General features: G+C 44.2%; 5 protein-coding genes and 5 long non-coding RNA genes across 16 annotated transcripts; 5 read left to right on the plus strand and 5 right to left on the minus strand.

The window, feature by feature from the left end:
* The first annotated feature begins 83 nt into the window (after positions 1-83).
* Positions 84-1,000, plus strand: LOC136196952 (uncharacterized). The gene is made up of 5 exons (XR_010672331.1): positions 84-151; positions 303-413; positions 469-517; positions 564-707; positions 767-1,000. It is a non-coding gene; the product is annotated as an uncharacterized lncRNA (long non-coding RNA).
* A 2,453-nt stretch (positions 1,001-3,453) lies between these two features.
* On the plus strand, positions 3,454-6,726 carry LOC136196672 (uncharacterized). 3 transcript variants are annotated; one of them, XR_010672299.1, is made up of 7 exons: positions 3,454-3,572; positions 3,630-4,403; positions 4,461-4,788; positions 4,841-4,913; positions 5,079-5,134; positions 5,185-5,390; positions 5,446-6,726. It is a non-coding gene; the product is annotated as an uncharacterized lncRNA (long non-coding RNA). The 3 variants fall into 3 exon arrangements; XR_010672300.1 differs by having other exon boundaries at positions 3,630-3,789; positions 4,322-4,403; positions 4,461-4,913; XR_010672298.1 differs by having other exon boundaries at positions 4,461-4,913.
* Positions 4,299-6,651, minus strand: LOC136196671 (uncharacterized). Its single transcript, XM_065986269.1, has 7 exons — positions 6,461-6,651; positions 6,027-6,402; positions 5,796-5,979; positions 5,636-5,694; positions 5,467-5,580; positions 5,067-5,413; positions 4,299-4,886 (listed from the first exon to the last, which is right to left on the minus strand). Exons 1-7 carry the CDS (start codon positions 6,596-6,598, stop codon positions 4,389-4,391), a joined length of 1,716 nt encoding a protein of 571 aa, XP_065842341.1. The 5' UTR covers positions 6,599-6,651; the 3' UTR covers positions 4,299-4,388.
* Positions 6,727-6,999: 273 nt separating the features above from the next.
* LOC136196532 (protein jagged-1b-like) lies at positions 7,000-10,793 on the minus strand. Of its 4 annotated transcripts, none has more exons than XM_065986096.1 (13): positions 10,486-10,793; positions 10,216-10,313; positions 9,842-10,132; positions 9,480-9,789; positions 9,370-9,424; positions 9,256-9,314; positions 9,125-9,196; positions 8,953-9,066; positions 8,785-8,898; positions 8,620-8,730; positions 8,246-8,566; positions 8,031-8,192; positions 7,000-7,708 (listed from the first exon to the last, which is right to left on the minus strand). In XM_065986096.1, the coding sequence occupies exons 2-13, from the start codon at positions 10,258-10,260 to the stop codon at positions 7,185-7,187; spliced, it is 2,178 nt and encodes a 725-aa protein (XP_065842168.1). In that variant the 5' UTR covers positions 10,261-10,313; positions 10,486-10,793; the 3' UTR covers positions 7,000-7,184. The 4 variants fall into 4 exon arrangements, with proteins under 4 accessions (XP_065842168.1, XP_065842167.1, XP_065842166.1 ...); XM_065986095.1 differs by having other exon boundaries at positions 10,479-10,793; XM_065986094.1 differs by having other exon boundaries at positions 10,216-10,385; positions 10,449-10,793.
* A 285-nt stretch (positions 10,794-11,078) lies between these two features.
* On the minus strand, positions 11,079-12,566 carry LOC136196533 (uncharacterized). The gene is made up of 5 exons (XR_010672234.1): positions 12,552-12,566; positions 12,436-12,495; positions 11,800-12,383; positions 11,462-11,736; positions 11,079-11,403 (listed from the first exon to the last, which is right to left on the minus strand). It is a non-coding gene; the product is annotated as an uncharacterized lncRNA (long non-coding RNA).
* A 263-nt stretch (positions 12,567-12,829) lies between these two features.
* Positions 12,830-13,760, plus strand: LOC136196455 (NAD(P)H-hydrate epimerase-like). The gene is given in 4 exon segments (XM_065986007.1): positions 12,830-13,109; positions 13,179-13,310; positions 13,313-13,439; positions 13,495-13,760. Coding segments are annotated over 4 exon segments (708 nt in total). The 5' UTR covers positions 12,830-12,869; the 3' UTR covers positions 13,704-13,760.
* Positions 13,761-16,945: 3,185 nt separating this feature from the next.
* On the plus strand, positions 16,946-18,313 carry LOC136196491 (uncharacterized). Its single transcript, XR_010672216.1, has 3 exons — positions 16,946-17,823; positions 17,879-18,216; positions 18,269-18,313. It is a non-coding gene; the product is annotated as an uncharacterized lncRNA (long non-coding RNA).
* Positions 18,314-18,523: 210 nt separating this feature from the next.
* Positions 18,524-19,795, plus strand: LOC136196492 (uncharacterized). Its single transcript, XR_010672217.1, has 5 exons — positions 18,524-18,582; positions 18,634-18,708; positions 18,758-18,881; positions 18,934-19,140; positions 19,471-19,795. It is a non-coding gene; the product is annotated as an uncharacterized lncRNA (long non-coding RNA).
* A 653-nt stretch (positions 19,796-20,448) lies between these two features.
* LOC136196863 (uncharacterized) lies at positions 20,449-22,828 on the minus strand. The gene is made up of 10 exons (XM_065986524.1): positions 22,445-22,828; positions 22,122-22,225; positions 21,741-22,067; positions 21,606-21,689; positions 21,495-21,557; positions 21,382-21,441; positions 21,261-21,335; positions 21,075-21,199; positions 20,803-21,014; positions 20,449-20,753 (listed from the first exon to the last, which is right to left on the minus strand). The coding sequence occupies exons 1-9, from the start codon at positions 22,826-22,828 to the stop codon at positions 20,950-20,952; spliced, it is 1,287 nt and encodes a 428-aa protein (XP_065842596.1). The 3' UTR covers positions 20,449-20,753; positions 20,803-20,949.
* Positions 22,829-23,702: 874 nt separating this feature from the next.
* LOC136196446 (uncharacterized) lies at positions 23,703-26,737 on the minus strand. Of its 2 annotated transcripts, none has more exons than XM_065985996.1 (11): positions 26,650-26,737; positions 26,491-26,573; positions 26,379-26,438; positions 26,268-26,305; positions 25,994-26,213; positions 25,563-25,941; positions 25,326-25,509; positions 25,161-25,219; positions 24,996-25,109; positions 24,600-24,946; positions 23,703-24,042 (listed from the first exon to the last, which is right to left on the minus strand). In XM_065985996.1, exons 3-11 carry the CDS (start codon positions 26,403-26,405, stop codon positions 23,815-23,817), a joined length of 1,596 nt encoding a protein of 531 aa, XP_065842068.1. In that variant the 5' UTR covers positions 26,406-26,438; positions 26,491-26,573; positions 26,650-26,737; the 3' UTR covers positions 23,703-23,814. The 2 variants fall into 2 exon arrangements, with proteins under 2 accessions (XP_065842068.1, XP_065842069.1); XM_065985997.1 differs by having other exon boundaries at positions 26,488-26,573.
* Positions 26,738-27,532: the final 795 nt, after the last annotated feature.

A 27,532-nucleotide genomic window follows, 5' to 3' on the forward strand; every position in this document is an offset into this window, starting at 1 on the left:
GGAGGAGATATAGTGTGCCACGAATGTTTCCCCAGGTCCAAAAGCAGCCGAAAAGACGTTTACCTTGTTCACATCGCTTCTCGCAGGTCAAAAAAAGCTGTATAGATGCTCGAAGTGCCAATTCGCACGTCGCTGCGGAAAGCATTGCCAGGTACAAGGACACGCCCCCGCGTTGTAGTTGTCACTCTGCGTAGGTATGGTAAACATGAACTCGTGCATCTTTTTTTATTCACGAATATGACTGTCGACGATCCTAGCTCTCAGTATATTTTACTCTTGTTATTTATTTATTTTTTCTGCAGAAAGTGGAGTGGACAATGCACAAGAGCGAATGTCCGAGATTGCAGAAGACGCCTAGACCTTTATAGAACGAAACGATTTGCCTGTTAGGACGAACAATGGACCAACTCGACGTCAGCCTAATAATAAATAAAATAAATTTGCGTGATTCACACTTTTCCTTCTTAGATTTTGAAAGCGATGAACAAGAAGAGTTCAATTCTTGATTTACTCTCAAGTAAGTAAGAATTTCTCATAAATGCAGAAGAGAAAAGTTTTCATAGATTATTCGGTTGCGTGTTAAGATCCAAACGAAATCCTCAATCCTCAATTGAAAGACGTCTTGCTTCACAACACATATGTGCTTTCTCGATGATATATTTACATCGGTCATGATTTGGATATGGATTTGTTTGAACAACTCATGGGTCAGGCATTCTTTATGATTTTATTAGAATACCAATACAGAGGTACCTCTTTATTTTAGTATCGTCGCAACGGATTGAAGACGAAGGGTTTCTTGAATTGGGAAGATAAAAGAAGACCATCCGGCCTCAATACGCTACCAAGACAATCCGACCCACGTTTTGTTTCAAACGGACGCTTTTCAGCAGTCTTGTCGTCATGGTGATAGGGTTTGCTTCATTGACTTGAATTGAGTTTTTCTCCAAGAAGTTTAGTTCAAACAGTTTTTTTTCTTTTCTTCTTCAGTTGAATTATTTTGCGTTTGGTTAGGATACTGATTATTGAATTTGGTCAAAAGATTGAGATCCTTAGATTATTTTCATTGCAGAGCTTGAATTTCGGCACGTGTGGCACGTGTGGCACGTGATAGCGACAGAAAAAACTTGACACGTGATTAGACAGGCGACGTCATTGTCACGTGTCCGTCGTCCTTTCCCATTGGTCGGTTTCGCTCCAGCAGTATCCGCACCGAAGGCAATCGCACAGCTCGCACCGCTCTTTGCGCCTTCAACTCGCTCTACGGGCGATCGCTCGAACTCATCGCGACTTCTCGAAGGCGTTCGACGCGAAAACTCAGCTGAGGTAAGATTCTACGCGAATTTGGCTCGATTTCGCTTCAAAATCTCTCCTATTTCCAGCTTCGTCGTTCGATAAGACGATATTCGTCACGATTGTCTCGCTCGCTGCATTCAAAGGGCTCCAAAGTGGACTGCAGTGACGCAAACGAAGAAGGACCCCTTTTAGGGCCTCGTCGCGATCGTCGCCTTTTTCGGCGAAAAGGCGTTACTGTGTGTACGAACTGTTGTTTGGAGATGTGAAGGTTCGCCGAGCGCAAGGCGTTACGATACCAGAGGCGTTGTTTCTGACTGGGGCCCCTTTTTAGGATTCGTGTTTTTTTCGAAGCGAGGGCGCGTCGACAAACTGTGGCGACACTATGGTAAGCCGAGAAAAGGTAAGCAATATCATTTCCAGGTTTTATTCGTGATGAAGAAAGCAAGCACGTGTTGACCGCGCCTACGTTGTGGGTGTGGTCATTTTTTAGCAGATTTTAGGTTTTCCATGACCCATCTTCATTATTATTTTTCATTGCCATTCTTCATTATCGTGTCTTCACCTTCAGTCCATTATCCATGTCCACTCCCTGTCCATCGAATTTTCCATGTGTCCATTGATCATGTCTTTTTAGAGATTTAGTTTTAGGTAGTAGGATAGGAGGATATAATAACAAATATTAAAACTGAAATAAATATTATTTTAATCTATACTATTATCGTGTTAATGTATGTATTTTTACTCATCTATTGCCGTTGGCAGGCCGTCGCATGTCGCAAGGTGAAGTGGACGAAGACGACAAATATACGAGGTTTCTGTATGGGAATTCACAGTTTCTTCGTACTCGTTCTTTCTTTAGGAACGTTAGGTGCGTGAAGGGGAGTCTACTACGCCGGCCCTGCCAAGGATCTCCGGCCAACAAACGAGGTATCTGTATGACACCCTCACATTTTCTTTTGCTTTCTTTCTTTCTAGATTTAGACGGGCCAACGACAAAGAGAAGAAGATGAGACGAAGGCCAGGTATCTGTATGGTTTAGGCACCTTTTCTAGTATACTTTCTCTTGAGTTTTAGGCTCGAGACGACTGCAAGAGGACGGGACAATCGTCGCAGGTGTGGTAAGTAGACGAAGATTGAACGAGGTATCTGTATCTAGTATTTCGCTTTTTCTTTTGCTTGCTTCTTTTTATAGTATAGATCTACTATAGATGAAGACGGCGGAACTGATGACGAAGCCGTCGAAGGGTTTTCTGTATCATTTTTTAGTTATGATTTCCTTTTTCTTTTTTTTAAGATTTTCTTTGCACGGATGGAGATCGTCGCCTCGCGCCTGGCATTGGATTCAGTAGTGGTATCTGTATCTATTTACTCGTTGCCTTTTCTCGCTTTTTTTCATATGTAGATCGTTCTTGCTGTGGGACGGAAGGACAATCGCCTGCATGGACAGCGAAGCACAGCCTAAGATCTTTAGATTTTTGGGAATGCTAATATATTTTTTTCTTTTCATGCAGAGGGAGAGTCCAAGTCGACGCCGCGCCGATGCCGATGCCTGCGCCCATGCCCGCCCATGCCATGCCCGCCGATGCCCGCGCCGAAGCCTGCGCCCATGCCCGCCCATGCCAATGCCCGCCGATGCACGCGCCGATGCACGCGCCGATACCGATGCCCGCCGCCGATGCCGATGCCAACTCCTATGCCCGCCGCCGATGCCTATGCCCGCCGCCAATGCCGATGCCGATGCCGATGCCTGCCGATGCCGATGCCCGCCAACGTCATCTGACATCATTTCAAGATACAAGGTAATTACGCTAATAATATTTAATCAATTAATTATTATCTAAGTAGTGTAGTTATTATTTATTTAATAGCTAGGTAGCTAGGTAGCTAGGTAGTAGGAAACCTCCTTTTTTCCCCCAATACCACCACCATTACCACCACCATTACCACCACCAACACTACCTCCATCACCATGACCACCACCACCACCACCACCACTACCATCATCACCATGACCACCACCACCATCAAAATGACCACCACCACCACCATGACCACCACCATTGCTGGGTAAAAATTCAGGAAGCGAATCCTACTCCCAGAAACTGCCTAGTATCAATAGCAAATAATTTCTATAAATTCTCAGCCAATGCGCATGCTCAACGTTCTCGTCCTTCTGTTTTTCTCGCCAATTGGCACCGACGTTTCATCTGCTTTGTCGCGCTCAGTGATGTTACTGGTGATGTCGTGCCGACATTAGAAATGCATTTCGGCCAAACGTGAGCATCTAAACATCAGAAAGACATGCAAACATGAACGCCTGTTGAATGAGGTAGCCTATCCGCGTAGCCGAGCTAATAACTCGAATGAGGACGACTCACCATGCTGCACCCGGGTCCGGTGATTTACCGAATCTTAGAGAATCTTCTATTTTTTGCCGCAATTTTCTTTTGTCATCAAAGCGTCTAGTGTCCACAGCTCACGGACACTTCTTTCGTAAGTGTTTGAATCATTGTGCTGGTCGATTAATTATCTTGTAGAAAACCCAGATATAATCAGGTGAATAACTAGCTTTGTGATCACAGATACCTCTGTGATCACTGTGAACACAGATGCCCTGTGATCACAGATACCCCTGTGACCGCAGATACCCCTGTAATCACAGATACCACGTGATCACAGATACCCTGTCATCACAGACGCCCTGTCATCACAGACATCCTGTCATCACAGATACCCTGTTATCACAGATACCCTGTCATCACAGATACACTCTGTGACCCCTGTGACCATAGATACCCCTGTGATCACCGATACCTTTGTGATTACAGATACCCGGTGATCACATATACGCTGTAATCACAGATACCCCCGTGATTACAGATACTTCTGTGATCACCGATATTTCTGTGTTTGCAGCAATTTTAAACTTTCCTTTTACTTCGAAGCGTCTTTAGTATCCACAGCTCACGCACTATACCCTTAATAGTGTTTGAATCATCGTGTTGGTTGAATAATTAAATTGTAGAAACCACATAATCATGTGACTATCTCGGTAATTAAAAATATAAAACACCCAGCTGCTGTTTCGTAAGCTACGTCATCTCAAGGTCAGTATGTGCTCCTCTCTGAGTGTTGGAACTTCTCTCGGAGCAGCTCTTGTTCAGGTCCACCTTATCTTCAGACCGAGTTCGCTTGGAGCAACGCTCGTAAAAGTTCTTCCAAAACTTTCGAAAGTCCTTGGCCGTCCAAAAGAAGACAATGAGAAAAAAGAGAGATCCCAAGAAAGCGAGGCGATAGACAATCAAAAAAGCAAACGTGACGTCACCAATTGTCGACTTTTCTTTGCTCTGACACTCGTCGTCCAAATCAAGATAAACGCATTCGACGTAACTTCCAAAGTTATTCAAATCCACCTGATTTCGAACCGTAAATACGATGAAACTATTAATAATAATGACGATTTCCACGACGAAGACGACGACGAGCAAAAAGGCGAAACGACGCTGAAGATCATCCAACTGACTGACGTGCTTCTTCTGCTTAGAATCCTGAAGTTGAACAGAGGAAAAAAGCTCTTGCCGGTTGAAATTCTGAAAAATTGAACAAGTGTCTCCAAGGTAGGAACATAACGGTGCCTCTATAGTGTCTCGTTTTGTAAACACATGCAGTTAGGCAGATTAATTAATTCATATGATATGAAATTTATAATTTATAATTTGTTTTACTAAGGTACAGTACACCGTTTTCAGGCTTCAATACTAAGTTTTTACCTGCTTCTTTAGTGTGTAAACCAGATGAACAGCGCATAGTCCGCCCACGGCGACGTTTACTTGCAGCGGTAAAACGAGAAACAAATTATAAAAAAGCGTGTTTTTGATTGTTGAGCAGGAGTAGCAAAGGAGAGGATTGTAATACGCACTTCCTCCTTCGAGCCAGTAGGGACAGACTGCGAGCACGAAAGCGGTGCCCCAAACCAAGGAGGCCTCAACGGCATGAATCGTGTTTTTTCGAGTAGCAAACAGGCGGCTTTTTGATAAAACAACGGCGATCCAAAGATTCACAAAACCAACGACGCACCACGAAACGCCAGAAACGTAGCCAAAATTTTGAATCATTGCTATGGAAACAATAATAATGAGCAGCATATAGGCATTAACTAAAGGTTCATACTGCGAACGATTGAGAAAGTACAAGAATCCGACCGCAAAGCTTTCAGAAGGTCTTGTTCACCGCAGCAAATTGCTTCTTCTCGTCCAAGAAGTCGCCCAACCGATTCGGAAAATGCTGCAAGTTAAACTCTTTGATTTAAAGATAGCAAAAAGACAGATCAAAGACTTACGCAACATCATAAGAGAAAGCAAAATATAAAAGGAAACCATTAGGTGAGGAAACTTTTGCCTGTGAAAGATATAAAAATTAATAACGGTATCCGCACTACCTGTTTGCGAGCTAAGATAGGTGCTTCTAATTTGTGGAGCGTGCTGAAAGTATTCGCTTACTTCGATTTGATTGCGATTATTGAAACTGTTGCTGCAACAAGTACCACAAAACCAACAATTGCCGTAACGACAAAAAGTATTGAATCGATCTTTCTTTTCGACTCCCCAATCCAGTTCCAATTGAGACAAGAAACGTAACAGCACGGACTGGAGTCATTTCGCAATGTCAAATCTCTTTGGCATCCTAAACATCAAAACTCACAAGGTCGAAAATGCTCTTTAAAAAATTACCAAAATCTGAAAACCGATTGAGACAATATGAATTCATTAATGAAAGAACCGCCGCACTGCTGATATTTGCATCACGAAGGCCTGTTTTCAGCTCATCAAAAGAGACGTTCAACGTACGCATTATGCCTCGAATTTCAAACGGAGTAAAAGTTTGAAAAACAGACTCACTGCTACGTCGTTGCAAAAAAACGTCCAAAAGCTGAGAGCACTTGGGCGTGCTTAGTAAAGGGAGTAGAGAAGGAATGATACCGAATAGACGTTCCTGTACATCAGGTTTCTCCAATAAATCTGTCGCCACGCTACTAGACAACGTAATATCGACATCACAGCTGCTCCCGTTCACAAAAGAAACATTCCTGTTGGCAACGATTTGCTCCTTGAAGTGAACAAGATGAAGTGCTAGTCTATAGTGAACATGTATAAGTAATGAGTACCAAACGTTCTGAGGTGAAGTCCCAGTGTGGAAACAGGAAGACGAGCGACGGTATTGACGCAATAGCAATCACCAAAATGCCGCAACCGATTGCGAAGAGCTTCAGTTTTGCGTTTCTTGCTCCGCCTTTCGACGCCATGGGTATTGGGTGTAGGGTTCGCACGTGAGTGGGCGTGAGCAATTACGACGTTATTAGAAACGCCCATCATTGTAGATAAAAGAAATGGACGCAATCTTTTTTGTAATTGTTGTTGTGAGATTCTCTAAGGTAACTGTTCGGACAGAATAGCTTTCTTTAAAATAAATCAATCATTGACACGACTACTTTTCTTTTACATTGGAAACTCCCGTATACGGTAGGAAAACGGCTTCTCGCTAAAAAACCGAAAAGAGGAGGAGCAGTACTCGTATGTCCCGTATAAAAAATCGTGGCTCCTCCTCTTTTCTAGGTTTTTTAGCAAGAAGCCGTTTTCCCACTGTATACGGGAATTTTCAATGTTAGACAAAACAGCAAAATGAAAGGCGCGTCGACCGCATTGATTTCGCAGATCTCACAGGCTGATTTTAGTGAAAAAAGAGCAATTACAAAACAGGATTAAGCGATAATTCTAACAAAAGAAACCTAACTTAAGTCACACAAAACTATGACGTGACGCTTACTAACAACATGGGCTAAAACGAAAAACTATCTTTTCAGCATTCCGGAATCAAGATTCACCGTAAACTTAGCTGACAATTTTTTTCATTTCAAACGTCCTGAAATCCTGAGTATTGAGACCATATATAGGATTTCTTTTGTTCACGCTTCTTTCGGCCGCTAATTCTCCTTCAGCGTTTTGAATGTTTAATGAAGCATAGGTAGGATTGTCAGCAGAGCGTGACTTGGACTTGGATTTCGATAGTCCAGTCATATCCTCATACTGATTAGCATCAGATGGAATAACTTCATAGGTAGGTTCAGCATCACGTTTTACTGCTGTGACAGCGTTGTCAGTTTCGGTCGCCAGTTTTAGACAAACGCTTGTAGAAGTCGACGAGCCTCCAACGGTGTCCGGCACAGGCGAGGCAGCAGATGCAGCAGATGCAAAAACTTCACTTGAACGCAGCTTGACTTGCCGTCGAAACGCGATTACAGCGGCAACAATGATAGCAAAACAAACGAGAAGCCCTAAAGCTATGCCGACGTAGAGACCCGCAGACTGGGAGCCACCATGAGACGTATCAAAGACATGATCGTCATTGAGATGATCTAAACATATAAGATCAATTACTATAGGCAAGGAAAGTGGGATTCACCTGCTCTAAACCCTGAACTACATTTAATTAACGTACGAAAAATGAAAAAAAATTAGATAAAACGAAATGGTAACCCAAGCTAACATACAGCATCTATCATGATTGCTATTTTAAGTGCTAGGCGAGAGTTCTATGGAAGAAAGACTGAATTTCAGTTAAAACCTCGTACGCAATTAAAATAATATCGACATATACGTCAAGGACAAAGAACAAGGTGAATGAAATCAGTCTTCTTTCCTATGCTTTTCTCATAACCTTCCTGCCAATGCACCTACCGTTACTCTGATTGCAATTTCCAGGTGAACATGGTGAAATGGTCGAAGGCGAAATGGTCGAATTGACTCCACTTCTCTCTCTCGAGCGGCACTCATACGAGCCCCTCGTGTTGTAACACACTTCGTCCGAAAGACAAGACGACACCAAACATTCGTCTATATCTAAAAGGTGTCAAAGGATTTTAGAAGTTTGCTTCGACTATCACTGCCATTACCTTCACACGCTTCTGGATCGCCGTCCCAGAGTCCGTCACCAAGGCAAAGAAGACGCAATGGAGTCGTCTGATTCATAAAGAATCCTTTTAGACAGGTAATGTTCGCTGTCGAATTAACTTGACGATTTTCGCTCGAAAATTGCACGCTCGTTGTTGTGTTGGATAAATACGAGAGAGCGTCGCATTGAATAGGCTTACACGAGAGACCGTCCGGAGTCTCCTCGTAGCCTAACTTGCATTTGCATGTGTGACCGCCAAAGGTATTCTCGCACGACATTCCAGATCCGCAGTTGTTCACATCAGAAGCACATTCGTCAACGTCTTCAAAAAATAGATATTTCCAAAAAGTCGTTTTTGGAATGATATTATTTTACCTGTAGCGCAATGGGGCCCGGTGAATCCAGGGTGGCACGTGCAAAAGAAATCGTTTATCGAGTCAGTGCAGTTTCCATACAAACAGGCATTAATGAGGCATTCGTCGATATCTGATTTAGGAAAAACGTGTTCAAAGGTATTTTCTTTATAGAAAGATCTCTCGCCTTGTGAGCAAGTCTTTCCGGAGTAGCCTGAAGGGCAAAGGCACAAATAGTCATTTGGAAGACTGCGACAAGTTCCGCCGTGCAGGCAAGGGTCACTACGACACTGATTCACATCTAAGAACATATGATCGTGTACTTGAATTCAGTGTACACAGATACTTTCCGTACCGATAGCACAATTGGTTCCATTGTAGTCAGACAAACATGAACACCTGACATTGTCTCTGTGAACAACGCACGTTCCTCCGTTAAGACAAAAAAATTCATTGCATCCGGTTTGCTCTGAAAAAGTCCAAATCAGAAAAAAAAACATTGATATTATTAAAACGTTGTCGCGCACGTCTGTCACAGTGCTGCCCAATCCAAGGAGAGTAGCAAACGCAGTCATTGCCTCGAACACAGAACCCATTAACTTAAACAAGACAAAAAGAGTAAATATCGCTTTGAAAATAAATATACACAGGTAGAGACCACAGCTTTGGTTTGGGACGCACTTCTCACAGGATTTTCCAGTCCAGCCCGAAGTGCATCTAATAATATCAATAAGTATAAAGAAATCTTATCCTCATGTAAATACAAACTTACTGGCACTCGTTGGGCTTCACACAACGGCCATGGCGACTGCAGTTTGCACATACAGCTATATGATAAAGGAAACATGAAAAACTTGGACAATTACTGATATAGATTCGTACGCGTTATGCATTTATTTCCAGTCCACCCTTTCGTGCATATTCGCTCGCCTGTCGTTCTGTCGCAGCTATAGTGTCCGTCGGAGTCGGAGTCGTGAGGTACGCACAACACAGAGCAGTCTCCGTAAAAGTTGGGTCTGCATTGAACGCGCCACTTCAAAACAAGCCGTTTGCTGAACTTCCCCTTCATTGTCAAAGACGTCCACGCGGATGAGATAGCAGCATTTGCAAAATTTGCTGTTAGCACGTCAACTAAATCGTCCCTATTGAATCTGTCCCTATCCAAAATATCGATCTTCAAAGAAAACGAATTCTAAAACAAACAATAAGGCTAAACAATTTCCTAGAACAACTCCATTTCATACGTCCCACGCTCCATTAAAGTTAATTTTGAAGGGATTGTCGAGGGAATTTCCCAGCAAGTCCTTGCCAACTTTAAAAGTAAAGCGGTCGCCAAATATGCCAGTCTTGCGCGTCTCCACGCAATCGCTGACACGACGCGTCCGCGGATCGTAGTCGCGATAGCAAATGATAAAATAGTTATCGCAGTCGTTCGAGCAGTCGAACCGGACGTAAGAGTCACAGCAGCTACCTTTGAAATCCTTGCTAGCAGAATGCTTATATTTGACCAATTCGATTTCTAACTTTCCGTCGGCCTAAAAAAGCTCAATTATAGAAGGCTATTCCCTTCCTGGTTAAGTAAAAATAAAATGAGACTCTGGAACAGAGAAGCTCGAACCTGAACAACGCCAAAAAACGAGAGGAGGAGAACAAAGAAAAGCATCCTGTTCGAAGAAATTTAATTCTCCGCCGTTCTCACACGCGCGCAGCTTCCGCCTACATAATCAGGTATCGGGAATCACGAGGTATAGAAATCAGTACGATTTGACTCATAAATATCAAGACACTCTAGCGAACAATGAGAGAAATGACTACGATTTGACTCATAAATATATAGACGCTTCAGCGTACCATGAGAGAAATCACTACGATTTGACTCACACTTTACCGGGAGTCGCTGGGACGTCACTGCGAGGCGTAGATTGCGTGGAAGAAGCCATGGAAAAACGGAAAGACAAAGGAAGATGGCAGCGGCGAAAAGATTGATAGCGCACTCTACGGCTATAAGCACTGTCGCGAAACGCGACGTAACGGCGGCGATCGGTCTATGCGGACTGATCGAGCACCCGCGCGAGACGTCGCGTTTCGAAGTTGGGCGCGATCGGCGGCGCGGGGGTCCCGACGATCGCCCGTTCAATCGATCGCGCGGAAGGGCGTTCGGAGCGTCGCAAGGCGCGGTCGACGCGAGGTTTCGGCGGCGTCGGGCGGCGAAATTTCAAGGCGAGAAAGCGAGGCCCCGTATGAAGTCCCCGCATTATCTCTGATTATGGGAAGAAGAAAACCGCATTATGGGAAAAGAAGACGTATGAAGACCATGCATTATGGGGAGAAGACGTATGGAGTCCCTGAATTGTGGGAAGAGTGTGAGTGAGTGAGTGTGAGTGAGAGGACAGACAGGGTAGGGAAAGACACATTAATAAAAGGTTAGCGGGTAGGGTTAGGGTTAGGAGATAGTGACGTATACGGTGACCCCAGTGACAATAGATTCCATCTATCTCTCATCGCCAAATAAAGACAGCACGCAACAACTGAAATACTCTACCAGTCATAGCAAGAGCACAGGAACATAAACACAAAAAACATGAGAGAAAACGACAAAAAAAGCGAGATATCCATGAAACCCCATCTCATCGCGAGGTCTTGTATCCTTTAACGCCTCAGTGAAGCTAGCATGTAGTCATACGAAAGATTCTCCATGCAGCTTGCCTCCACAGACGCGTGAATTTCTCTCCCCAGCTTCGTCCTGAGCGCGTCTGTTTGGCTACAAAATAGCATTTTCTTCACAACTGACACGCTGTCGGCAGCCCTGAGAATAAAAACGAGTGACGGGTCTCCCCTAAGGTCCCACCACCACCACCACTTACCAGCTAATAAAAACCGGTGCTGCTTTTTCCTTAAGAAGATCAAAACCAAAGTCGTAAACGTACCAGCGCGGGTTTGCCTCCGTAACCCCGCTGAGAAAGCTTTCCCAAATCGCTTCCGGGTTGCCTTCGGACGGCGTACCGGGCTCCCCATCCAAAATGATGGATTTGTTGTCGTCACTGATGCGGATCGTTATCCATTTCATTTTTTTCGTCCTGTCTCTGAGTTTGGCGTACGTGGCGACGACTTCGTCGTCAATCGCTATTCCTGATTGAGCCTAGAACAACGTGCCATAAACGAACGAATGCGACGCAATCGATCGCGCTTTCGCTCGGCTTACCATCGCAAAGATTCTAGAGAGTGTGACTACAGCATCACGCACAAGCCATATATGTTGGCTCAAATGAATAATTCTTAGAATCAAGGGCGTGGGCTCGAATGGCATTTGTTTATTTTTTGCCGGTAGGGATTCACAATGTCACCGGAATCACAATGTCACCGTGTCGGGTGTCTGGCAGTGTGACGTGACGGCAAGTAGAAGCAGATAGAGGTGTAGAGAGAGAAGCGAACGGCATTGCTTATGTAGCTGTTGGCTCAAATGAACAATGCATGACTAAGGATATATATAGCGTTGGCTTGGTGCATCTGTTGATTTTTTGCCTTTATGGATTCATCCGGTTACAGCAAGGATTCCAAACTGCGAAAGAGCCCTTCTCCCGTATCACACGTGAAGGGACTCGTTCTCATGCAGGTCCTTCACACGTCACGAAGATTTGATTGCGAGGAAAGGGTCTTGATCCGTTCCCGTCACCGAATAGATGAAGATGATCGGCGCATTCGTGAGAGCCCCGTTTATCGGGGACGCAAGGAATTTCGTTGCGAGGGCCATAGGTAATGTACTGAAAGCGTTTTCCATTCTGTTTTCTTTGAAAAGCGTTGAATTAGGGCAATTGTCTACGAGAGTTAATTCACTCACATATAACGCCATTTGCGTTCGTTTGAGAGTACTCCTTCACACGTGTTCGTTATAATGTCTCTGTGGTAAGAAAAACACAAATTAAACCAGATTTTTGTTAAGTGTTTAATTGTTACGTTTCCATGCTTGACAGAGCTATTGCCAGTACTTCTGCACTAAACTCGCAGACGGCGTAACCCTCTAGATATAAATATCTAGAGGATCTAGCGTACCATGAGAGAAATCACTACGATTCAATTCATAGCGAGACCTCTTTAGGAACGCGAACCTCAAATACATTTTGTGCACGTCTATGCACCACATAAACTTACTTGGTCAGCATAAACTTGAATGGAGGAAAGACACATTGCGCCACTATAGGCCTCTCAGCGCGCTGTTAATACGGGCTGTGCGGCTTCCCGGATGTTAAGCATAGTACGATCACTTTCAAGCGTATGGCCAGCTCTTGGACCTGTATCACGCAAACAGAAGCTCAAAAAATAGACGAAGAGCTATTCAGTGAGTACCAGTACAGCGTCGATCAACTAATGGAGCTGGCGGGACTCAGCGTGGCGTCGACCGTCGTCAAATGCTATCCACGGGACTCGTTGCGCACTGGAAACGTTCTCGTGTGCTGCGGGCCGGGGAATAACGGCGGCGACGGCCTCGTGGCAGCGCGCCACTTGAAGCTTTTCGTAAGTTTGTTCGTCGTGTTCGCGTGACGTAACTGACGTGACGTACCTGGCTCACGTGACGTTTGGCAGGGTTATAAAGCGACAGCCTACTATCCAAAGAGAACCGATAAGCAACTATACAAGAATCTTGTGGTACAATGCGAAAATTTTCACATCGATTTTCTCGAAGACTTTCCTCAAAACCATGACGTCATCAATGATAAATTGATGTTATTATTGACGCTCTATTCGGTTTCAGTTTCAAAGGGCAACCACGCCCTCCTTTCAAAGCTGTATTAGACATTCTTAAGAGAGTTGAAATTCCAATATGCTCCATAGACATTCCCTCAGGCAAAAACCGATATAAATTTAAAATAATAGACAATTTAATTTTGGTAAATAATAGGTTGGGATGTCGAAGCGGGAGATTCTGAAGGATTGAAACCGGACTGTCTGGTTTCTCTAACGTGTCCCAAGAAATGCGCTCAATTTTTTCGAGGTCGCTATCATTACCTCGGCGGACGATTCATTCCACCAGCTCTCATAACAAAATACAAGCTAAATCTTCCGCACTATCCTGGCTCGGAGCAGTGTGTAGCTTTAGACAATAAGTAATAGACGATGTATCGGCACGCCTGCGTTTATATGAATAAAGGATCACACCAGACTTCATTCGTGCCACGCCTACGTATGTTGCCACACCTACGCATGTCCGTGCCACACCTATATAAAATGTAGGGTGAACTGTCTTTGTACGAACAACTGCGTACCCAAAAACCGAATTCGAACAAAAGCTTTATCTTAGGTACTCGCAATTAACTCAACTTGTAGTCACGTATACGTTAGAATAAACCATGCGAGAGTTTGTGCATTAGAACAAAGAAATTTAGTCAAAACTTTAACCAGGAATTTTTCACCGACTCATAGTCTCGCAATTCTGCGAAACCCAAGTTTGATCAAACATCAATTGAAGACTGCATAGGCGAACCAGAAATACAACTGAGAGCCACAGAATTGAGAGCGTCAAAACCTACTTCCTTTGTGATGAGGCAAACAGGACACGGTCCACAGTAGAGGCTGTGATACGCTTTGGTATCAAAATCGCTGCCGCAGAAGAAAGCAAAACGTTTCAAACCGAATACGGTCACCAAACGAAACTCCCTGCTTCGAGCAATCTTGAACAAAGGCAAAAGAGTTGCGTGACGGTAGGTGAAATCCACGTCAGAGAAATCGCCAACGAAAATGCGGACAGCCACACTTTCTCTTGCCTCACAATGTGAAGCCACCAGTTAATCGATTGGTCATGTACGAGTAGAAGACACGCCAGATACGAATACGCCACGTGCATGTTTTTCTCAGGAGGTAATCGACTTAGGACTGCGTTAAACACTTGCTTGGAAAACAGGGTCGGTGCCAGATAAAGGCTCTCTGCCAAGACGGACAAAGCTTCAACGGCAGCGACGTACAACTTGGATGACCGTTTGTCGACGTTAGTAGAGAACGAGTCAAACGCTATTTGAGTCAAGTCAGTGATTGATTTAACAGGTAGAATATCGCCAAAGGCGGAAAAAAACGTCCGGTGACGGTAGCCCACAAAACAAATACACGAAAGATTTCAGCAACGATGTGCCACCCTCAAACAGATCAATGAGCCGATCTTTCATGTGCACTTTTATATATTCATCTGCCTTGATGTACTCGTCGTTTCTAGAGACAATTTCAAGTAAATTAGACGTCATCTGTGGACCGATTTTTGACGTCATCTTCATCCGGTTAGGTGGTGAAAGGGAAGAGAGAATCGGAGCCAAAAGAACCCATTTTTCTGCTATGCCTGCATCCTCCGGCGGAGAAACCAGAAGGGAGAATTGAAGAGCCAGATGACGCAAAACATTCCTCTCCGCAATAAACGTCGCAAACTTCGCAAAAAGTGACACAAGGCCAGCTAAACTTTCGTCGTAAAACTCGCGATTATTACTCTTATGCCGAAGAGAAAATAAAAGTAAATTTTCGAGTAGCTGCCTCCAACGCATCGGTCATAAATGGACCAGAAGCGCAGACAAAAGCGGGAACACCAGTGTGCAGCAAGGCCATCATGAAAGAGTCATTGAAAAATTCGTTGTCAGTCAAACAGCGTCTTGCAGCGGTGCAAAGCATCAGCGTCAAGGGAACGAGACCGCTACTGACAAATCTGTCATAGTCCACCTTCAACACATCGTCTATAATTTCAGGCTGCGACTCGTAGGCGTAGTCGCCGTTCTTGAGAGCGTGACTCTGATGAAACTGGTACTCGTAGCAGAAAGCACGTGGCGCGAAAGATGAAAGAGCCAGTTTCAAAGAAGGACGACCAATCAACGTCTCAGGAACAGTAGAAGAATTATACCTGGTCAGATTGCCAAGAAACCGCAGCTGATTAAGACGATGTGTCACGATCAGAAGACCTTCCAACGTATTCCAATCACAGCTGTTTGACACGTCAAGATGAGTAAGAGACGAAGTGCAAAGCAAAATACGATGAAGCGCGGCGTAGAAACGAGCGTCACAAGAAGAGGCGCCATCCAAGGGAATCGCATGTGGGCCCAATATAGCGTATGAAACATCGAGACTGACGAGACGCTGTAACTTTCTGAAAAAAGGTTCGACAGTAGTGTGAGGGTACTTCTTAGCCTGCCATTCACTGGTACTCATTATCTCAAGCGAATGCATAAGCAATTCCGTTAGGCCATTCGATGCAAATATATTCCCCGTCGAAAAAACTTCATACCAAGACAAGCTCGTTCCGGATATGTTTAGGTGTTCCAAATGTCTCATTGACGTCATCGCTGCGCAAAAATCATTTTTCTCCAGATTTGTGAAACTCAAGTCGAGATGCTTCATATTCGAAAATTGGTCGAGAACGTGGCAACCTATGGCGCCCGTCACGTGATTTGCGGCAAAGTACGTCAGAGAGTCCCTTGATGGGGTCCCAACGAAATTCTCCAAGAAGGGAACAGGCAAGTTCCCTAAACAAGGACTGAACGATATATCGACGTTTTTCAAGTGCTCCTGTTTTCTGAGACGCTCAACTATGGCTTCCTCATCATCAACTTTCATAAGAGAATAGAGTGGTAGCGTCTTCAAAAAGCGTCTATTCCACAGTAACAGATCTAGCACGCGTGACGTAAGTCTTCCGCGCTGCGCAAGTCCTTCCAGAAGCAGGTTTGACACCGGTTCGGGCAAGACGCTCTTTTCCGAATGAGAAAGGAGGATTTCGGCTATTGACGGCAGCGCTGACGCTGGTACCTTCGAAATGCCGAGAATATCTGCTGAAGACGGCGAAGTTCTGCAAAGGCACGTCAGGCACAAGTCCGAAAGCGAAAGAAGAAGCCGAGCATCCATTGCGAAACACGTGACCAGACGTTTCAACCAATCCCGGATAGAGAAGCAATGGAGTCAGAACAACGAGAAGGTGAGAGCGAGTTAGAAGCCAGTCGAAGCAGCCGGAGGCTCAAATCATTAACGTTCGAGAAGAGGGCTTCATAGAACATATGACTTATTCGAGTCGTTCACAATACCCTCTCCTGTCAGGCCCTTTCTCTCTTATACTCCGTGGAGAGAAAAACACCAATTGTCATACTCGGGATACGTCATCAGTCATAAGATAAATGTAAATGTTCACAGTCTACACTATTTCCCAGAAATATCGAGGTGAGCTTGTGTATATTGAGGAGGGATTATTAGTATGTATTACCCAACAATAGTTTCTAAGAAATGTTTTTCGTGAAACTCTAAATTCCGTTGCGAATTCTTTGAATGAACATCGGAGGCGCCAAAATGTTTTTCTTTAGGAATCAATATGACGGTATTTTCGCACCTATGAAGTTCCTAGATTGGAACCCCCTCGCTCTTCCACTTGTGAAGCCGTACATGTAAACATACGTCATTGGAACTTGTACCACACTTCATATATGCGCATGTATAATAATGCCTTCATGCCGCAAGTCAACGCCTTAGCACGCGGCCACTCTCAATTGTCCGCGATGCCCTCCGTTTCTCCTTGGACGATTGGCCTCTGTGTGCTCCTACTCGCCGTCGCGTCACACTGTCAGACGCCAGAGACGTGCGACGTACCGAGCACGCCCGTCTTTCGACAACTCTGCTCGAGCGTCTCATCCATTATCTCATTCACTCGCTTTCCTAACGTACACGGTCATTCCCGTCAGCTCGATGTTGACGGGGAGCTTTTTGCCTTTCGGGACGTCGTGAGCAGCGACTGTGACATTGACATCGAACTGTTCATCTGCCTCTATTTCTTTCCGACGTGTCGAGAAACGGAGATTCCTGAAAGCGTTCCGGTAGTGCAGCCACCCTGTCGAGACTTTTGCCTTCGTATCGATGATCTCTGTGGGTCGGAGAGTTCCAGTCGAGGCCTAGCCCTAAACTGTTCCCTGCTACCTTCCTTCGACCCAGTTGAGCCGACGTCCTGCTACGATCCCTATCATCTCATCGTTCTTAATGAAGTCAGTTCTGAAAATGCTTTTGACGTGAATTTCGTCGAATTCTGGGATTTCGGGATGAAAGATACCATTCTCGATCATTTTTTTGTTTCTCTCTATGATGCAGATGGTGTCCTCGTTGAGTCGTTCAACCTGACCGGCGAAACGACGCGAAACGGATACTTCGCCATTGGAGCAGCTTCAAATATCCTTTTTAATGACATTGGCCAAACAGCAGCGGTTGCGCTGTATCGGACTCAAAGGCAAGTGAAAACTCATGAATTCAAGTTTTGTGATTAATTTTTTAACGTACACCAGCTCTGAGAACATTTCATCTCCCACTTTGGATAAACTTGTTGACGCTCTGGTGTATGTAAGCGAGAACGATCCAGTGACGACGAGTTTGCAAATATTTCCAAATCATGCTAGAATTTTTTCCAGTAACATTAATTCTATTAGCCGCTGCTACAGCCTTCGACCTTGACAATTAACGCATTTGATTTAAAAACTCTCTCACTCACTAACAAAAACAATTGTGAACAAGAAGAGGTGGAAGTTGCTGTTGTTCAACCAGGCTTGGAGACGTTTACCGGTTCAACACTGGAATTTCTTACAAAAAAATGCTGTTTTAGCACAGTCGTTTATTGCGTTTTTGAGTAAATCCGGTAATGGCACTCAGTTCTAAGAATCTTACCACTATTTCTTTAGAAAAACGAATAGTACAGGATTTTGCGCCAACAGAGATATTGGCTGTCGGAGAAGTACATTCGATTATCAAATATATGAACGGTACATTGAATTGATTTTTGAAATTTAAGATATGGCATGTATTGGCTTGATAGAACTAAATCGTTTTGCCATCTTAGTGCAGAGGTTCTAGCGATTGCGCAGTCCAATTCAGAAAAGTACGAAATAGTAGAAAATTTCTTCTTATCTATATCTACTTTTTTGTTAACGACAGGAAACATTTTACAGCACACATGCAATGATGAATTCTCCCAAGAAAAAATTGTGAAGCTTGTGTAAGAATATTTTTGTAAACTTTAAGTAAAATAATTATTACCCTTCTACAGACTTCAGAATGGAAAACAATTTCAATACATTTCCCATAACGCTCTCAACGGCTTTCAATCGATTGATTCCAGCGTGTATGAGCAATTTTGAATTCAACAAAAATTGTTAATTTTTTGCTCGTAGATGTGAAAGCTATAGCGAAGAAACGTGCCTAAAAGTTATTGCAAGCATTTTTCAAACAATACCGCCCTTGTAACAGGCGAGGCATTGTGTGATCAATCTCAAAACTATATTGGCTATACGGCCGGTTTGACTTGATATATACTATTAGGCGCTCCATATGTCACTAGCACTTTTAGGTCTTTCATGCTTTGGAGTCGCTAGCTCTCCGTGCCCAGGAGAAAATTCTAATTGGACTGCATCATACCGCCCTATTACATTTGACTACGGTCTTCTGCGCGTTGAAGTCGAAGTGCTATCATCGGGCCTAAGCATATTCAATTGCTCGATATTGGAACAGTGTGACACTTCAACTGTTACGGCTCGGGGAGGTACTTCGGTTGACAGTAAGTAATAGTTACTACAATAGTACATGGTCATTTGCCTCATGCAGGCTATTATCGAGAGTGGTAAATCCCATTCGATCCGAGTTTTTGACTATGTAATAATAACTGACTTATATCCCGACCTTGTGATAAAACCGTTGCGAAGCGCTTGATCAGTGCACTTGCTGGGTCCCCGTGGTGTGATGCGTACGCACAATACATATAACCGACCTACATAACCTCCCCATGCAGGGACGTTATGGACATGCAACCTCCGTAGGGCGGTTATGGGATATACATCAATTTCTGTTGATAAATTATATCGAATACTCACTTATAACTCCTATTTAGTTACCTACATGGGGGAGCAAAGCTATACCTATATCGTTTCTCTCGTCGTAACTTACGGCCAATTCGAGTTCAATAGACGAGGGAGTGGAGTTCTTTGAGATCAGTTTGGATTTCAATGGAAGGCGACTGGTCTCTCTTCGCCCTCCTGTCATCGAACTAACACCGCCCACAAGATACGTGCTGCTAGCATTGACCCTTCAGCTGGCACGTACACATCATCGATCGTTTTGTCTGATATTGTATCGACCTGAAACGGAATTGAATTGAAAATGAATTTTTGATGTATTAGAATTTTAGTAATATTGTTCTGTCCTGGGTTCGTAGATATCGGCTTTAGGTCGCTTAACTAATTCCTCTGTGACACCAGAGAACGTCTTCGCCTATCATAAGGGGATAGCCGCGCGCTCGATGACGTTCATACATGTAGGGATAGAGTGCGCGGATGTTATCCGGGTAACCGTTCAACAAAAGCTTAACCTTTTGACTGAATTTTCCTCGCGGCATCTTTCGGCGACGGTGGACTGTTTTTCCAAAGTGCTTCGTAAGGCGCTTGAATCTTTAAAGAAAAGTGAGGCCCCTTAAGGGGACTCACAAGCAGTTTTTCGCGTTTCAAAAAAGAAGGAAAGGCTGGCGTGCTCAAGTCATATTTTCTTTATGAAGGTACTATGATGGCCTACTCTGGAAGTAACATTCGAGCGTTCCAGTCGTTCTCCAACACACCACAGTCCATTGGATGCGTAGCGGTATCGAGGCTCAATTCTCCTCCGTCGTCGGTTGAATGGTTCTTCTCCAACGACCGTCAGTAAGCCTTAGGTGTGTCTTGTCTTAGTTAGATTGATGCGTGCGTGCGACATTCACAGCGGCCGTAGCGAGCCAAAATGTCGTGGCCCGGGTGGTAGTGAACCCTCAAAGGGGACCTCACCTTTGTCTCATCGTCTCGTCTTCGAACAGTGCCTAACGCAGAGATCGACGTCGCTATAAATAGCAGTAGATTGATTGTACGCATAACAACATAACACATTCAAAAGTTGTTCTTTTTTTGATCTATTCAAAGCGGTCAATGATTGTGTACGTTCCGGCTGAAGGATCGATCCGGAACGCGACGTAGGTTGTTGGGGAATCTTGTCTAATCACGGGAGGGCGAATAGCGACCTTTTGCTTTTCATTGAACAGGAGACGAATCTCAAATAATTCGACTCCTCTATTGTTGAATGTGAATGGAGACTCGTTTGAAGTAACGGAAACGGTGAAGGTAAAATTACTTTCGTCGCCGAAGTTAATCACTAATAGAAATCGCGCGTTATTATTTTGAATTTCCGACTCCACCATTACATTCAACCGAATCGTTGCTCTGAAACGTGACAAACGAGTTTGGAGTGACGTTGCAAGGATTCGTTTTAGAGCACGTGAATTCGCTCGTGTTAGATAATACTTCGACCCTGAATCGCAAATCGCTGTAGTCGCTCGTTTTTGAAATGACTATGGCTTTCCAAGTGGAATTTTTCCTGAGCACGGATAGTTGGCGACTCCAAAACATGCTAAACCTAAAGACATGGATAGTTAGAACACGCTCCGCACTATGCATTGCATTTATGTAATTGAACCGGCTGTATAGCCTATGTAGTTTTGAGATGAATCACACATTGCGACGCTGTCCACCAGATCGGTGTTGTTTGCGAAATGACGCGCGAGAATATCCGAGCACTCATTTTCAGTGTAATTTTGACATCTACGAAGGACGTTTTGAGTTTTCTTAAATTATTTAATTATTTATGAACGCGTCTTCGTACATGCTTGAATCGATCAACCGAATTTCGTTACTAGGGCCATAGGTAATGTATTGAACGTGTTTTCCATTGTCTAGTCTGTAAAGCGTTGAATTAGGACAATTGTCTACGATAGTTCACCCACATGAAACGCAAGTTCCGTTCGTTTGAGACTACTCCTTCGCACGTGTTCGTTAAAATGTCTCTGTCATAAAAACCCAAATTGAACTATATTTGTTTAAGTTTTCATTTGCTTACGTTTCCATGCTTGACTGTGCTATTGCCAGTACTTCTGCACTAAACTCGCAGAGCTGCGTACTCCTATACAGTTTATATATACATCATCTTAATTTTTAGTGGAAATGCTACTGTTTGTAGATGTTGTAATTCAAATATTCTTCGCGCGACATCCAATGGTCTCGATTAACGCAGTAGCCTTCATTGTCTATTTTTCTAGAGTAACAATTTCACCAAACTGCAACGTGCTCCACATGCATCATTTACCCGAAAACGCAGAAAATGGCCGTGTCGAAGCAGCACTTTTTCGTAAACAAGTCAACGGAATTGTTAATTTCAAATTTCTCTAACCCCGCTTCAATAGTTTTCACTTCTTCTTGTGGACAATCGTTTTTGGCGCCAATCGTGGCCTCTTTAAGGTCATATGCCTCGCCTGTCAATGATCGGAGACTGTAGCATCGACTGAAGGACGTATTGCTGCTCCCAGAAAGTATCGGAAATATTTGAAGAACACCACTCACCCAGGCGTTCGGCTGAATGTAAACCAGAGCGTCGACAAGATCAACTGTAGTCGGGCTTGATCCCTCCTGGAAACTAAGGTAAACGTAATTCATTTATTTTGATTTTTTATGTTTCGTATTTTCCTGCCTGTTGGTTCGATAGAGCGCAACTGCTATCGTTTCACCAACGGTGTTATAATCTATATCTGACAATTGTCCAATTGTTGATGTACCCGCCCGTTTTTGTTGTTTCTCCGGTCAGGTTGAATGACTGAACCGTGTTACCATTCGAAGCGTAGAAAACAACGGTAAAGAAGTCAAGTATGGTATTTTTCATTCCGAATCCCAGAATTCAACAAACACTGGAAAAAGCTCGACGTTCACTTCATTGAGAACGATGAGATGATAGGGATCGTAGCAGGATGTCGGTTCGGCAGGGATCAAACGGAGGCAAAAAGGAGCAGTCAATACCTGCAGAAAGGAAATCAAACACGCACGCAGCCTCCTTGAGTCGACGGCAAAGTCTCGACAAGGTGGCTGCACAACAGTAACATTTTCACTCGTTTCGCGACACGTTGGGAAATGATACAGGCAGACAAACAGTTGTACGTCGATGTCGCATGTACTGCTCGCTACATTTGAGATGCTTTGGATCGCCGCGTCGGCGTCACTGGCCCGGGAATGGCCGAGAACGTTTGGAAATCGAGTGAATTGTATAATGGACGATACGTTAGCGCATATCTGTTGAAAGGCGGATCCGCTTGCCACTTCGCACGTGTCGGGTGTCTGGCAGTGTGACGTGACGGCAAGTAGAAGCAAATGAAGGAGAGATGTGGAGAGAGACGCGAACGGCATTGCGGACGTAGCGGTGATGGGTGTTGGCTCAAATGAATAATGCGCATAGAATCAAGGGCGTGGGCTCGATGGCATTTGTTTATTTTTTTGCTCGTATGGATTCACCATGTCACCGAAAAGAGTGGCCCCCAGACCCTTCTCCCGTATCACACGTGGAGAGGGAAGTTCGTCTCGTTCTCAGGCCCTTCACCAGCTAGCGCGGGCAACCGGCCCTGCTAAGCTGGTTGTACTATCAAAGCTCTTTTTTCACTTGCATAAACTTTGGGGGCAATTTTACGTGCTACATCTCTAATGAATTTATAAAGGAATAACGGTTTTTGTTGTATTTTTCTTGTACATCTTATACGTAAAAGGAACTAAAGAAGCTGTGTGCTTTCGCCGAGATTGTTCGTCAAGCCTACAAGATTTTGCCGCGTTGATTTGCGCATGCGCATATAAAGCCCGTATGTTGTAGGGTAACCGGCTTTTTGCCAAAAAACGAAGAAAAGGGCGTTACCCTACAACATACGGGATCTCGAAGTGAAAAACGTGCTAGCCTTTATGGACGCTGTTACGCACAATCTCAATGCAGTGCATTTTATGTAACGAATAGTTACTTCCATTATATTAAAAAGACAGAATAGACAGTAGGCCAAGGCGCTAACCAACAAAGCTCATTAGAGAACACTTAGCGACTATATGTTGTTTAATTGTTGAGAATCAACGCAGCTCAAGGTCTTGGCTAAGAGATGTCCTTGCAGTGCTGAAACGTTGGCTCCTCTCAGAGTAACTTTTGTCTAAGTCGACCTTATCGTCAGATGGAGTTCGCTTGCAGCACGATCGCACTCGTACGTAAACGTCCTTCCAAAATTTTCGAAGTCTTTGGCCGCCCCAAAAAAACGCGACGAGGAAAAAGAGGGAGCAGAGAAGAGCGACCCGATAGACGATCAAGAATGCAAACGTCATATTTTCAACGGTCAACTTTTCCTCGTTCCGACACTCGTCGTTCAAATCGAGATAAACGCATTCAACGTAACCTCCAAGGTTGTCGACATCGACGCTATTCGTACCATGACGACGATGAAGCCGTTTAATATCACGACAATTTCGACGATAAAGACGACGATTAGAAGAAAGACGAAACGACGTTGAAGATCGTCGAGTTGACTGACGTGTTTCGTCTGCTTAGCGTCTTGACCTTGAACAGACGCAAATAGCTCTTTTCGATTGAAACTCTAAGGAACAGTCACGCATCTTCAATATAGTGCAGGGCTCAATGAAAACTGGGTCAAATTAACTAGGGCCAGAAGAGATTGACTACAGATGACTTGGCCTATAGACTACTATGTACTGCAATCAGGAGACTAACAGTCACGTATCAAGCCTTATTTCTCAGCTTTTGATAACCAGTTTTAAACTCAAGTATCTTCTACATAAAGCCAGTTTCATTAAAAGAGGCAAAAGGGTAACTTATGTGAGTAGCATTAAAGGACTTTGATAGCCTAGCCTAAGTTCCCTTAATGAACTCCGATGGCTAGACCCGGAGTTTAATTGAGCTGCATGCTTTTAGGTTGAGCATAGGCACGCTAGTGACATCGTAGCAGGAACGGTAGTGCTTACAGTACATGTTTGATAGTCTCTAAGCAACGGCATGTAGCCACCGATGTTTAGTTAAAATTCTTTTTATCTGACTTGTACTTTAGCAGGGTTGTTAGCACGCGTAACTTAACATAAGGTAAGAGTTCTTCTCTGGATTAGTAGCTTGCATTTTAGCCTACGTATTACACCATACCTGCTTCTTCAGCGTGTAAACCAGATGAACAACGCAGAGTCCGCCCACGGCCATAATGACTTGTTGCGGCAAAACAAGGGTGAAGTAGTTAAAGGACGTGCTGTTTATTATAGAGCAGGCGTAGCAAAGAAGAGGATTATAGTAGGCACCTCCACCTTTGAACCAATAGGGAATGAGTGCAAGTATCAAGGAGGTGCCCCACACAATAGACGCTTCAATGGCGTGGATTGCGTTTCGGTGAGCAACAAACACGCGGCTTTTCGACCGAACGATGGCAAACCAGAGGTTCACGAAACCAACAACGCACCACGACACGCCAGACGTGAAGCAAAAATTTTGAATTATTGCTACGAAACATACCAAAATTATTGTCCAACTTTTCGTTTAAATTCTTACTGCGAATGATGGAGAAAGTGCAAGAATCCGATTGCAAAGCTTTGAGAAGATCGCGCTCATCGCAGCAAATTGCGTTCTCTCGTCCAAGAATTCGCCCAACCGCTTCGGCAAATACTGCAAAACAAACGACTCGTCTAAAAGATCACAAGATGAAGAAGATCTCACTTAGCGACACAAGAGAAAGCATGATATAAAACGACACGACGAGGTGAGGAAACTTCTGCCTATATAAAAGAGGCACATATATATAACAGGGCATAGGTCCTTAGCACACGACTCAAAACCTTGTGCTAAGAACTTTCATAACCTGCCTATATTTTGAAAACTAACTTGGATTTAATAGCTATAATTGCGACCGAAGCGGCGACAAATTCAACCAGACCAACAACGGCTGTCACTGCGAAAAGAACCGAATCGATGGTGCTCTTCGTCTCTCCTAACCATTGCCAGTTGAGACAGGAAACGTAGCAGCACGGGATAGAGCCGTTTTCGAAAGTCAAATCTTTCTGGCAGCCTTAAAGAGAAAATCAATTCATAAGCTAAAGCATTCGATGTCGATACAAATACCTAAATTTGAAAACTCATCGAGACAGTATGAATTCATTAGAGACACGAGAGCTGAGCTGCTGATATTAGCGAGACCTATGCCGGCTGTAAGCTGATCATACGAAAGGTTCAATGTACGCATTATTCCTCGAATCTCAAACGGAGAAAGCGTTTGAAAGATTTCAGACGAACTGCTTTGAGGACGAATAAGGACGTTCAAGAACTGAGAGCACTTGGGCGTGCTTAGTAAAGGAAGTAAAGAAGGAACGAGACTGAGTAGGCGTTGCTGCACACCCTCTTGCTCGAACAAATTTTTCGACACACTGCTGGGTAGAGCAACTTCAACGTGACAACTGCTCCCGTTAATAAAGGAGACGTTTTGCTTAGCAGCAATTTCCTCCTTCAAGGTAAGAGAGTGACTTGGGGTATTGTGAATGAAGGCGTTTTCGTACCAAACGCTCCGAGCTGAGGCCCCAGTCGGGAAATACGAAGACGAGTGATGGTACGGACGCTATGGCAAGCACCAACATGCCGCAGACGATTGCAAAGAGCTTTAGCTTTGCATTTCTAGCTCCGCCTTGCAACGCCATGAATGTAGATCTCACGTGAGGAAGCGTGAGAACATATAGGAAGCACGCGACGATAACAACGATAACGAACGCTTCATTCATACTGTAGAGAGACATGACAAAATAATCACGCGGAATATTATTTATCTAAACTCACAGTTTCTGATTACATAATCGGATGGATTCCGCCATTACCTTAGAAACAAATGTGAATAAGAGGCATATTTCCAACAAGACAAAGGCTTGTTACAATGCTAAATCATATTACGTGAACAGTTCTGCAAATCATCTTCATCCCATTTCATGTGAACTTCATCTGGATTGACGTCTATAATAGATCTCTCAAATAAAGAACCAGCTTTACATTTTAAAAGTACTACTATAAGAAGAGCATTCGATGGACGACGGAGGAAAGTCGAGCTTCGATAGGGCGTTCATTCGGCTCTTGCGCGAAGGAGAACAACTAGAACGCAGCGTCTCAGAGTAAGCCGTCGTAGTAAATTCCTATATCGCTTCGCTAGCTATGGAATTTCGCTTACACGATAGCCCCAGAGACCGTTTCTAATCTGATTAGAACACGATAGACGCTTTTGAGCGAGGCCCGTGCCCAGGAGAATGCGAGAGCCGATCAAACCTCCATGTTTCGTAAAGCATCCGGGTAACTGACAACGTAGCGGTGTTAACCTTTTTGACCGAAAGTTGTGCGGGACGGGACGTGTCACGAAAAAAAGTGTCCGGGTATAAAAGTGTCCGGCCGGACACTTTTTTTCAGGAAAAAATTGTCCGGGTCTGAAAAAAAGTGTCCGGAACAGTTTGTACGTGTCTGCGACAAGCGGCGGACCTCTGACTGACATACAGGCCCTGTAATACCTTACCTTAATTAAGTAGGCTTGGCGATCCGGCGTTGCCAGTCCAGCGATTTCTGTTCCACCTCTGACGTCCACGGATCGGCGACGTTTCCTTATATCGCCTGGCAGAACAGACTGGAGAGGCAACGAATTCGAACTATAGACTACAGTACCGTAATAGAATTAAGTCTTCTAAAGCGCGCGAAGGGACTGATTGCGCATGTAATTCCGCCATTTTTCCTCCTCGTAAGCGCACGTGTTTCTTCTTCTTTTGGATTTCCGCGCTTGAATTTATTGCGTAGGACCATCTTTCCGGTTTTTGAGTCATGAGCGACGAAGAAGAATTCGGTGAACTAGGTGCGTTCGACATTATTAATGCCGTTTTTCTCTACTTAACAGAGCAAACCTACCCCGCTGGTTCTACGGACAACGAGAAGCGAAGTGTGAGGCGAAGACTTTCCGGGTTAGAGACGGACAACTGTTCTATCTCAAAAAACTTCGCGGCCAGGTAATGCAGTTTTGGTCACTTTCGCTTGGATAACACCTAGACATCTATAGTTGATCGAGCTGCGTT

Source organism: Oscarella lobularis, chromosome 16 (assembly GCF_947507565.1).
Source record: "Oscarella lobularis chromosome 16, ooOscLobu1.1, whole genome shotgun sequence".
Lineage (NCBI taxonomy): Eukaryota > Metazoa > Porifera > Homoscleromorpha > Homosclerophorida > Oscarellidae > Oscarella > Oscarella lobularis.

Excerpts from the sequence above, each read along its gene's own strand:
- LOC136196671 (XM_065986269.1), bottom strand. The coding sequence starts at position 6,598 with ATGGCGTCGAAAGGCGGAGCAAGAAACGCAAAACTGAAGCTCTTCGCA. Across the intron at positions 5,695-5,795 it reads ATAATCGCAATCAAATCGAA|GCAAAAGTTTCCTCACCTAA; the intron begins GTAAGCGAATAC and ends TATCTTTCACAG. Across the intron at positions 4,887-5,066 it reads TTTACACACTAAAGAAGCAG|AATTTCAACCGGCAAGAGCT; the intron begins GTAAAAACTTAG and ends TCAATTTTTCAG.
- LOC136196532 (XM_065986096.1), bottom strand. The coding sequence starts at position 10,260 with ATGCTTTTCTTTGTTCTCCTCCTCTCGTTTTTTGGCGTTGTTCAG. Across the intron at positions 9,197-9,255 it reads CGTCCCAAACCAAAGCTGTG|TTAATGGGTTCTGTGTTCGA; the intron begins GTCTCTACCTGT and ends GTCTTGTTTAAG. Across the intron at positions 7,709-8,030 it reads AAATTGCAATCAGAGTAACG|ATCATCTCAATGACGATCAT; the intron begins GTAGGTGCATTG and ends TTATATGTTTAG.
- LOC136196863 (XM_065986524.1), bottom strand. The coding sequence starts at position 22,828 with ATGCCGTTCGCGTCTCTCTCCACATCTCTCCTTCATTTGCTTCTACTT. Across the intron at positions 21,690-21,740 it reads GCCATTTTCTGCGTTTTCGG|AAAAATAGACAATGAAGGCT; the intron begins GTAAATGATGCA and ends TTGTTACTCTAG. Across the intron at positions 21,336-21,381 it reads GAACGGAACTTGCGTTTCAT|ACTAGACAATGGAAAACACG; the intron begins GTGGGTGAACTA and ends AACGCTTTACAG.
- LOC136196446 (XM_065985996.1), bottom strand. The coding sequence starts at position 26,405 with ATGAAGATGATTTGCAGAACTGTTCAC. Across the intron at positions 25,110-25,160 it reads GCTTTCTCTTGTGTCGCTAA|TATTTGCCGAAGCGGTTGGG; the intron begins GTGAGATCTTCT and ends TTTGTTTTGCAG. Across the intron at positions 24,947-24,995 it reads CACTTTCTCCATCATTCGCA|CAATAATTCAAAATTTTTGC; the intron begins GTAAGAATTTAA and ends TATGTTTCGTAG.